This window comes from Ambystoma mexicanum, chromosome 3q (genome assembly GCF_040938575.1).
Source record: "Ambystoma mexicanum isolate Mex_15411 chromosome 3q, UKY_AmexF1_1, whole genome shotgun sequence".
Taxonomy (NCBI): Eukaryota; Metazoa; Chordata; class Amphibia; order Caudata; family Ambystomatidae; genus Ambystoma; species Ambystoma mexicanum.
Window position 1 is genome coordinate 337,504,645 of NC_090926.1, and position 10,638 is coordinate 337,515,282.

Here is a 10,638-nt window from a genome sequence, read left to right on the forward strand (position 1 = left end):
GAGATGTATGCCAGTAGGTCAGGTGTAATATTCGTGAACCGGGCCCACCTGATATTAAAGTCCTGGACAAGGGGACCAAAGAACGTAATGCCAAAGGGTCGACCAAGCGGGAGTCCATAAAACAGTCCGTGATCCGTGTTGAGTAATCCAATAACAGTAGAAGGCAAAACCAGGGAGATCCAAGAGCAAATCCGTAAGGAAATCCAAGGTCAATTTCCAGGTAATCCAAAAGTCAGAATACGTAGCGCCGAACAGTGTCCAAAATTAAACAGCTGTAATTTACCCTTACTGGGCATTTAGTGGCACAGTAAAGTTAACTGTGTAGCATCCTTGTTTAAACAGTGCAAGGTGGCCCTGTGTACTCCTGTGGGTGGGGGGGAGCACAATATATTTGGCGACGAGGACGGGATTGAAGGCCTGCAGCCAGGATGATGCCAGGAGCAACACCGCCACCTGCCTTCCTGCAATCGCCAGGTAGCCCCACCATTCCAAGGCCTCAATGGGAACCGTTATTCAAGACATATTTGGAGGCAGTGGGTGGTGCAGGCTGCGCAGCAGGGAGGAAGAGAGCCATGCTGCTCACTGCTTTGGGCGTGGAAGGCTAGAGAATGTTTGCAGGTTTCAAGCCTGAAGTTGTGCAAGATGATGGCGATGATGTGTTCAAAGAGGCTGTACGGAGGATTGTGAAGAGGTGTTCGAGCAAGTAGAATGTTATGCTGCACGGGATCAGGTTATACAGCATGAAGCAAGAGGCCACCGAACCTGTGGGCGCCTACATCATTAAAATGAGGGAAATGGCAGCTCTGTGCTTTTGGGAAGGTCGCAGAAGAAAGAATCTGCGATATGCTGAAAGTACATACCATTAGTCGGAAGGTCCAAGACAAGTTCATCTTGGAAAAGGAGTTACAACTGGACAAGGCTATCCAGATAGCCAGGGCAGTAGAGGAGACCTTGTGCAGGTGAAAGAAGCTGGCAGGAAGCCTCCCAGTCCCAGAAGTACACCCCATGCAGTTCATGGGGAGGCTGGACAAGTGGAAACGTGAAACCAAAGATGAGAGAGGTGGAAACGCTGGAACCGCTCATGTGTCACAGGTGTACCAGTGTTCGCTGTCTGGTGAACGCCAGAGAATGGCCTGCGAGGAACAAGGAGTGTTCAAGTTGCAGGAGGTTCAGACATATTGCCATAGCTTGCAAGTGACAAGGAAAGAAGTTGACCGTGTCTGTACATAGTGTCGAAGTGAGGGGTGATGAGTCGCCAGAAGAAGAGTGGTGTCCCACCGTCATCATGGTGGACAGTGGCAATACGCAGAGGGAGAAACCACATTGTGTTATCAAGATCGATGGTAATGAGATGAGAGTGATGGCGAACTGTGGTTCTGATCTCATGATATTGCCAATCACCACGTATAAAGATATGGTCGACAGAAAAACAAGGTGGAAGTGCAGACGATGAAGCACAAGCCTAAGGTTTTTGGAGGAGCTACTGTTGACTTGCTAGACTTCATTATAGGTACAGTCGAATTCAAAGGAGAATGATGAAGACCATGGTCTATTTTCGGAGAAGGGCCATGCTCTACTGGTATGACCAGGCCAAGTTAAAGATCTGGCTAGATCCCAGCATGGAGGATCAAGTGTTATCGGTCAGCACAGGAGGAGTGTCGGTGTCCAGGGAAGAATGTCCCGCCTTATTCTCCGATAAACTGTGGAAGATAAAGAATTATGCACACAAGATAGTGCTCAAGCAGGGTGGCGTTCCTGTAAATCACAAAGTGAGGTCCATGATGGTGAGGGCAAGGGGGGCATTGCAAGCACAACTGGAGAAAATGTTGAAGAACGGCATGTTAGAGACTATGGAGTCATCCGAATGGCTGAGCCCAGGAGTCTTAATAAAGAAACAGCACTCAGAAGACTTGCGTGTCTGCTTCGATTCGCGCAGTCTAAACCTGGACGTGGCTACGGTCAGCTACCCGATCCCTAGTATTAAATACCTAATCCTAATGGTGAAGGAGGCCAAGGTGTTTACCAAACTCGATATGAGAGACGTGTATCACCAGATCAGCCTTCATAAGGACTCAAGGACATTGACAGTGTTTATAACCCTATTTGGCACCTACTAGACTATGGTTTGACAAGTGTGGGTTCAAACCTAAAGAAATGAAGTACTTAGACTATAAGAACTTCTGAGAAGGATCAGCCCTAAAAAGAACTTGTTGCAGGCTATGGTGAATGTGCCAGCACCCACCAACAAAGAAGAACAGATGTTGTTTTTTGGACTGGTGGAATATTACGCAAAATTTGTTCCCAACTTTTCTTAGGTGACCCCTCCCATGAATAACTATTCCACAATGGAGAAGGGGATGTTAGCGTGTGCTTGGGTGGTGGACTACTCCAGGATATATGTGTGGGGCATGAGATTTAAACTGTTGACAGACCAGAAAACAAAGGTCCACATGCTGAGCCGGGGAAGCTCACAGAGTGGGTCAGGAAAGGTTGGCCTGATGAAAGAGTGATTTCTGAAGGACTCCGGCCATACAGGAAGGTGGCAGAGGAAATCTTTGAACTTGAGGGCCTGTAAATGAGAGGCCATCAAGTTATTCCGTCCGTAGGTATGACGAAAATCCTCACCTGCAGGGCTCATGCCGTGAACCTGGGAAGCAAAATGAAGAATCATGGTGGAATGGTGTCATGAGTGCCTCAACAGCGACAAGCGGTTGAAGGTCAGACAAGCTCTGTTGCGTCCAACAGAGATACCGGAAGGCGTGTTGCACAAGCTGGGGCTTGACTTCATAGTTCCCTTGGAGGGGATGTCACATGAACACAAATACAGGATAGTTGTGGTCGACTATCTGGCAAAGTTGGTGGAGGTTGATTTCGTACCTGACATCACAGCATCCACAGCCCTGAGGGTCCTCAATGTTTCAGAGGAAAGGCCTGACCAAGGAAATTGTCACGGACAACAGAGTCCAACTTGCCTCCAGGGAGATGAAAAAGTTCTTGAAGGACAACAATATCTGACAATTCAAAGCTGCACTGGAATCATCCCCAGGCCAATGGGCTTGTGGAGTGAACTAATAGGTTTATCAAAGGGGCAATGGAACTGGCCACAGCGTCTGACATAGACCCTTACAGCACGGTCAAGGAAGCCATTGCCACCCATCCCTGGACCCTCAATGGGACTACCAGTGTTTCACTGTTTTGCATGTTGAAGGGGCAAAGAGTGGCCTCCACACTTGGCCCGCCCTGGCTGTTGAGAGTAAGGGAGGATGTGCGATAGTCATGGAGGAGTTAGTGTGGAGAATGAAGAAAAGCAATACTCAGATTAAGGTCTGAAATAACAGAAGAAGAGCAGTCCAAGAGATTGAAATCCAGGCAGGCGACTGGGTCAAAAAAATGCTACGTCATAAAGATATTAAGTGAGGGTGCAAGAACAGCAGACCCCTCAAGGTGCTGCAAAGAGGGTCTAATCATGTGTGCACTCAAGACGGGAGAAAATGGAACTTATGTGATGCTGTATGAGAGGAAGGCCGAAGAGTCTAATGAACAAGAAGGTTGAGAATGAAGGCATGAGGATAGTGATACTCAGATCGATAGAAGACACATCGACGTGCAGGAGCACGCAAGGACTGAGATGTCGGAGACCATTAGAGAGCAAGAAGAGACACGGTTGGCAGGAAGCAAAGAGCAAGCAGAGCAGGATGAAGTGGTTAAGAAGGTGCAGCGGAGTGAGGAGAGCAGAGAGAACAGGCCTCAGCGAGATAAGAAAAGACCCACATGGTTCGCATACTTTGTTATGGGGTAGTACTCAGCTGCTCAACAAAAGCAGGTATGTGGGGATTGGAGTCTCGTGAGATGTCAGATGCTCGACGCTTGCGAGACCTGAGGTAGCTACGCACCACAGCGGGATCTGCAAGAGGCATTATAAGTGCGGGGGGCGGGCGAGATCGCAATGTGACCACGCCGCTCCTCTTTCCTATGAAGATTGACTTTATTTCATAAACTAACTGCACAGCTGATGTCCCACATTCACGTTACCATTATATTTACCCCTACTGGTCATTTCCTGGCAGAGTGAAGTTAGCTGTGCAGCATCTTGTTTACACAGTGCAATAAAGCTGTTGATCCCAAGTTAGCCCTGTGTACTCCTCGGGGGGGGGGGGGGTTTGGGGGGGCACAACAATTGGCATCTTGAAGTCCTCGTGGGATGCTGCACAATGCAAATATTATGCTGAACTCCCTTCTTATGCAAAGGCAGATTCACTATGCCCACACGTGGTAAACATGCTCCATTGTTATTGCAGACAGATGAGCACAATTATTTAAATGTGTAGACAAATTCGAACAATCTTAAACTCCTACATGAGTTTTTGCATACTTTGGTTAAAAGCAATGTATAGAATTCACTGAAATCATGCCCAAAATCCCATAACAATGGAATATTTCTTAAAGTGTACGAAATTCCACATGGAAAAAGGATCAAAGGCTGGCATGTTGAGATCTATGGAGCTGTATGGGCAGTGGAGTGGCACACCGAGTAATCGAGGGGTCGTTCAATTCTTTCTGGTTTTTAGCTCAGATCCCGTGTTATGTTATGTCATGTGGCTATGCAATATTATGTTATCCTGTGCCAATGTTATGTTATGCTATGGTGCTCTAATTGCTGAGCACTTAATTAGCACGCATGGTCTCGCAGGCCTAACATCATCCAATCACCCACTGTCACACTGAGGCAACGCTTGTAAACATTGATTATCGTTCTCGATAACACACACTTGGAGGGCAGGGTGCTTGTGTGCCTTTGGGTGTCCCTTTAGATCTGTATGTGCAACCCCGCCACTCAGGCAGCACAGACTCAGTTCTTGATTTGAATGGAGTATATGCTCTCCCACCCCCCCTTGCACCCAGGAAGATGCATACAGTATGCCATCAGATACAGTCACTGCCACCACATCACATGCAATTTCGAATATGCACTCGCACACACATGCATTCCTTTTTACACAGCCCTGCTCTTACTCCTTCTTATGCACACTCCCACAGCTCATCATCGTGCAGTTCTGCACACATGCCAGCACGCAAATCTCCATACATACCCCATCCCACACATACAACCTAACATGCAGAATCTCACATAGACAGTCTCACACAGTCCCACATGCACACCCTCCAACTAAATACAAAATACACACACACTACTGTGCACCCCTGCATGCAGTCCTATTAAGGCAAACTCGCACATTGCCCTATGCACACACCCACACACGGGACACACAGCTTCACAGACTCTTTCAACCAAACACCAATCCAACCCATGTTCAAGATCTCATCCAATCCCATGCTTTCATCCCTGCACATGCCTATGGAATATCCAGCCGCAGGCATTTACCATTAATCTCCTCGTCACAGTATGCACAAATAAAGACTCTTTGACATCCCCAGAGAGATTCCCCAAAAACAAATGCTTGGTGCGTTTCCAGCTCTTACCTTCTCTTATAAAAGAGGGTACTTACCTTGGCACTTCCTGACATACCACTTGGTTGAAGCGACCTAACCCATCAAGGGAGGGCGTGATCACCGGGGCAAGGAAGAGCAGGACTAGGCATACTAATGTTTACTGGTAAGTAATCCTGGGATTACCTCTGCGTCCTTCTTCTTCATCCCAGTTCTTACATATTAAGCATAAGCGAGGCGCTTGTTGATTTGACCACCAAATTAACAAGGCTCCTCATGCTGCACACCCCGTGACCTTTCATCAAACAATTGAACAGTGCGGGGATGCAGCCCCCAAAACATTGAGCAAATGTCAAAAAGGAAGCCCACATGGCTGCCCGACAGATCCCTATGATCGATGCGGCCCTTACTTCCCACACAGGAGGCAGCCTCTCGCCATCCCCTGGGTGGATCCACCTTGCACCGGGGCGGGGGCACGAGATCCTGCAGAGCACAAGCACAATGATTTGCTTCAGCCAGCGACGGATTGTTAGGCCTTCCTAACTCTGCCAGAGATTCTAAAAGTCACAAACAGGAAGTTGGACGTTTAAAGGTTGACAGTCCTTGCAAGATATGCTAATAGAACCTTCCTTATGCCACGCGGGGGTATCTGCAGACAAGAGGTCCTGAGGAAGGGAGGGGATGATAATCTCTTTGTGATGAGCAGAAGGAGGAGACCACCTTCGGAAAAGGGGGAAAATTGACATGTGATTGTCTCTAGAGACAACGCAAAATATGACTAATTATTGGGGGACAGAACAGAAGGGCCCCATGCTTAGTCAGCCAATCCTGCTTAGATAGAGGCGATCAAGAAGGCTGTTGTCCATCTCAGAAACTTCATGTCAATAGAATTAAGTGAAACAAAGAGCAGCATGCAGCAGCGCTATCAAGAATCTCTTAAGCAGTGGAGACACTATGGCCTTCACCTTCCTCACTGACAGCCCCACCCCAGCACTCTCTGAAACCCTTGACAGCCCCCCTGAGGCTGAGAGAGAAGAAGGGGTTCGCACCCCTTCTCCTGAACCCGTCCTGCAGAAACTGTGAAAAACCTGGGCTACCACAGCCCAGAGGAACAAACCATGTGATCATCGAACCAAGTCACGATTGACCTCCAGTGATACCTCCACATTCAACCCCTATTGCAGAAGGCCTCATGTTCCAATTGCAGGCCACCCAGTGCTAACTATTGCTCAGCAAAAAGCCTGTGGGAGAGGGAACATGGGGTGGGACGAGTGGGAGAATCAGGGCAGGAGCCCTTGTCAGATCCTTCAGATGGGGAACCACGTCCTTCAGGTCTTCCGGGCAGTGACCAGGATCACCTTCACCCGGCAGCATCTCATCTTTTGAATCACTCAGGGAATTAAGGGGACTGGACTGCAGGAACTGGAGGAAAGGCATAGACAGCATCTTGTGCCCACGAGATGGAAGTGCATCCATCCCATGAGACACCCATAGGCACCAAGGTATTCCCCCCTGAGGCAGACATGTCTATCCTGGGGATGTAACAGGCCTAGGTGGTGAGGCTGCAGGTCCCTGATGACAATCTCCATCCTGCAGATGATGAAAAAGAATGACTCGGTCTATCTACAAGAGAGAGAGTGCCACCCCCATCAGTTGAACTGCCCGAGTGGGAGAAGATTGTGCCCGACCCCCAAAGGCCCAAAGTCCAAGCTATTCAATCCAAGTGCCTGATCTTATGACCCCTTGCTTGTTCACATCGGCTGTGGATCAATTTGTCCATACAAACTAGGACTTCCTTTCCCTGCAGCTCCTATCTGAACATACACAGAGCCGAAAAATGACCTCTAGCTCCCTGCAGTTAGAGTACATCCTGTTTTCGCGAGGTGACCATTGACCGTGGCAAGTACTGAAATCCATGAATGTCCCCGTCCTGCAGTCCTAGAGCCCATGGTCAAATTCTGGGGCAGCATGGGATCCAGCGGGAAACCCTTCAGCAGATTCTACATGACCCGCCACCACCGAAGCAGGGTTTTGAGTTCATCTGAGATAGGGATTCTCCTCTGAAAGTCCTAAGAACAGGGCCACCTAATACCATGCAGATGGGACACGAGCAGGCACAGCGGGGTGAGGTAGTGTGCCCAGGCGGTTACAAACACTGTTGCTGTTATCAGGCCCTGGATCCTCACATATGTCCTGGCTGAAGCTTCAAAGCCCTGGCACAGGATGAGAGCAGAACCACTCCTATGTGAGTGTGGAAGACAGTGCCTATGTACTGCAACTTCTGTGTCAGAGTCAGCTAGGACATTGTGATAGATATCAAGAGGAAGATGCTCAATGGAGGTTGCAGATCCAGTTGACATACTCCTTCACCTCACCCTAGGATGACTCCTGAATCAGCCAATCATCTAGGTGGCGGTAGATCCTCATTCCCTCCCTGTGCAACAGCCCCACCAAAGAAGCCTGTTCATCACTTGGGGGTTGAGCTCAGATCAAAGGGAAAAACCACAAACGGATAGTGCTCATGACCCATTGCAAACCATAGACAGAGGTGGTGGGTGGGTGGACAGAGTTGCAGGGATAAGCATCATCAGATCTGGAGTTGCCCGCCAGTCCCCTTTTGAGATGAGCAGGATTATCCTCTGCAAAGTGTCCAATTTGAATGGGATTTTCTCTACAAAGGTATTGACCTTTTTCAGGTTGATCACCAGCCTGACCGCGCCCCCCCACCGTCTTTTGGGATGAGATATATTATTAACACCCACTCCATCAGCCCGAATAACCTGAAAGGAAGTCTTCCGAAGAGGAGACTTCCGTTCTTCTTGTAACACAGTCTTCCTCATGCTGTCCTGAGGAATAGGAGTGATATGAGGGCCTGCATGTGGTGGAGTCGTGTCGCTGAGCACTCTGTGGGATAACTTGCCTTGATGATCCAGAGCACCAAACGGTCCACCATAACATTCCCCTACTGATGGTCGAACCGAGATACACTTGCTAATCCAGTGAGGCCTGCTGACTTTTTGTGTGGGTGGTACAATGCCAACCTGGGGTGGGTATGACCTGCATGGGACCTTGAAGATGGATGGGCCGTGCCCGACCGTGGACCCATAGCAGATTTTCTTGCTTTTGGGGATAAGATAGAGCCTTCCATCTGAGAGTGTATGCATGTTTGCTCTGCTTGTAGAACCTTGACTAGTTTCTCTTCTAAAACATCCCCCCACAACTTGGATCCAGGGATGGCAGATGTAATGCCAAACACTTGTCTGGCTATGATGGAGGACCCCATGGTGATGTCAGCCACCTCATACCCAGAAAAAGTGACAAGTGATTAAAAAAATCGGCCTCCTGGTGCATATCTCCAATGAGTCCATCATGTCCATGTCGTATAGATGCTGGAAATCCTTGAGCAGAGACTGCACAGCATACAGTCCACAGGTGCATGATCTCACGGCCAGATGAAGACTCACAAAGTTCTTTTTAAAGGATGCATCTACTCTAGAACCTGTTGGGTCTCTCACAGCATCATTCTCAGAGACCATTAATGGTCTGACCACGAGGCTGGAAAACAAGGAGTCCACTACTGAATCAGGAAGCTTGTCCTCAGGTTCCAGTGGACAGAGTTTGCTCTTGAGATGAGGCAATACCATTTTTTCATTCTTTCACTAGTTTCGTTTTTATGGCAGCGATGAGGGGCAGACCTCTTTTGACCTCCTCCTGAAATCATTGTACTTCATCCTTGTTAAGATCAGGTTCTTTCAATTTCACACAGGCAGCGACTTGAGCCAGGACCTTTGCTGCAGCTTTGCGATCAAGCAGCTTGCCCTTGGGTTTGGAGGCCTTCTCCAACTCTGAGGATGTGGAGAGTGAAGAAGAAGGGTTCCCCTAATGCATCCTGGATCGTCTTCTGACTGATCCCTCCTCTCTAAAAGACTCTCCAAATAGCTCATGTAGCTACTTCGCTCTTAACTCCGACTACTCTTGGCAGAGAGAGAGTCTGATATTTCAGACGAGGAAGATGAAAGCATAAGGAGATTGGAATTTTACTTAGCTTTTTCCATTTTCCAAAAGAACTCGGTTGAATCAATGAATTGAGGGAGAGAATCCTTCACCAGTCATGTCCTAGTAACGCTGCTTTTGAAGGAGCGGGAGATACCAAGTCCCAATCTCATGTATGATCCATCAATCTTCATCTCTCCGCTCCCTTCCTTACATAGTATCTGCACCGCCACAACACTACTACACCAGGTGCCTACATGAAGGATCTTATGTATCGCTGCATTAACGGTATAAATGATAATGACTTGCTCTGCTTCCACACTCACTGTACTTCCCCCTCTCTTCTGCAGGTTTTGGGCTGATGGAAGACCGGCAGAGATATTCAACAGGACGTTGCCGTACGGAGAAGAATCAGACATCATCTTCGCCTTATGACAACACACACGACAAACACACACACTTAAAAGGGGACCTCTTAGGGCTGCTCCTACCACTGAGGACACAGACACACACACACAGACTTGAAAGTGGACCACTTAGCGCTGCTGTTACCACTGAAGCGAGCAGGCTGGAATGTACAGGGTACAACCAACATGAACACAGAGAGGATGAAATCCCATTATGCTGTCAGGGTGTGGAGGCAGAGGGGTGATGGAATCCGAATGATTTTTGTACTTCTAATGAGTTTTATTAACCCGGAAGATATCTGATGTAACTAAACTTGTACAAGCCTTTGAGGCAACAGGAATGTATATTTCTTATGTGTAATATATAAAGAGAGATTTTTTTTTAATGGTTTATTTGTGTCTTTTTATATTTCCCTATTGTGAAAAGTTAAGCCTGGCACATTATTCAACTGATGTATTTCATTTATTTATTGGATATTTCTAATGCACCTATACACAATGTGTTTCAAGGCGCAACAAGACAAGGGGGTATCCGGTAATATTACCCCAACACATATGGTCGCCATACATATAGTCGCCGTGAAAAGGCAGTGGGGACATTATGTATGGTGACCATTTGTGAGGGGAGCGGGGCTATCCCCCACTCGCCTTTGGGAAAATAAAAATGTTAAACAGGGGTTGCGGCGGTGTCTCCCGCAGGTTCCATGTGATAATGTCCCCGCAAACCACAGACATTTTGCGGCAACTTTTTTACCACACAGCCTTTTTGCAGGGACCTTATCACATGGAA

General features: G+C 48.0%; 1 protein-coding gene across 1 annotated transcript in view; it reads left to right on the top strand.

Moving 5' to 3' along the window:
* The window catches only part of LOC138582555 (hepatitis A virus cellular receptor 1-like), a 171,343-nt gene extending 161,109 nt beyond the window's left edge, over positions 1 to 10,234 (top strand). The window contains exon 7 of the mRNA XM_069653934.1: positions 9,792 to 10,234. Within this exon, the coding sequence (XP_069510035.1) occupies positions 9,792 to 9,876 (85 nt within the window). The 3' untranslated portion in view covers positions 9,877 to 10,234. The remainder of the gene's footprint in view (positions 1 to 9,791) is intronic.
* Positions 10,235 to 10,638: the final 404 nt, after the last annotated feature.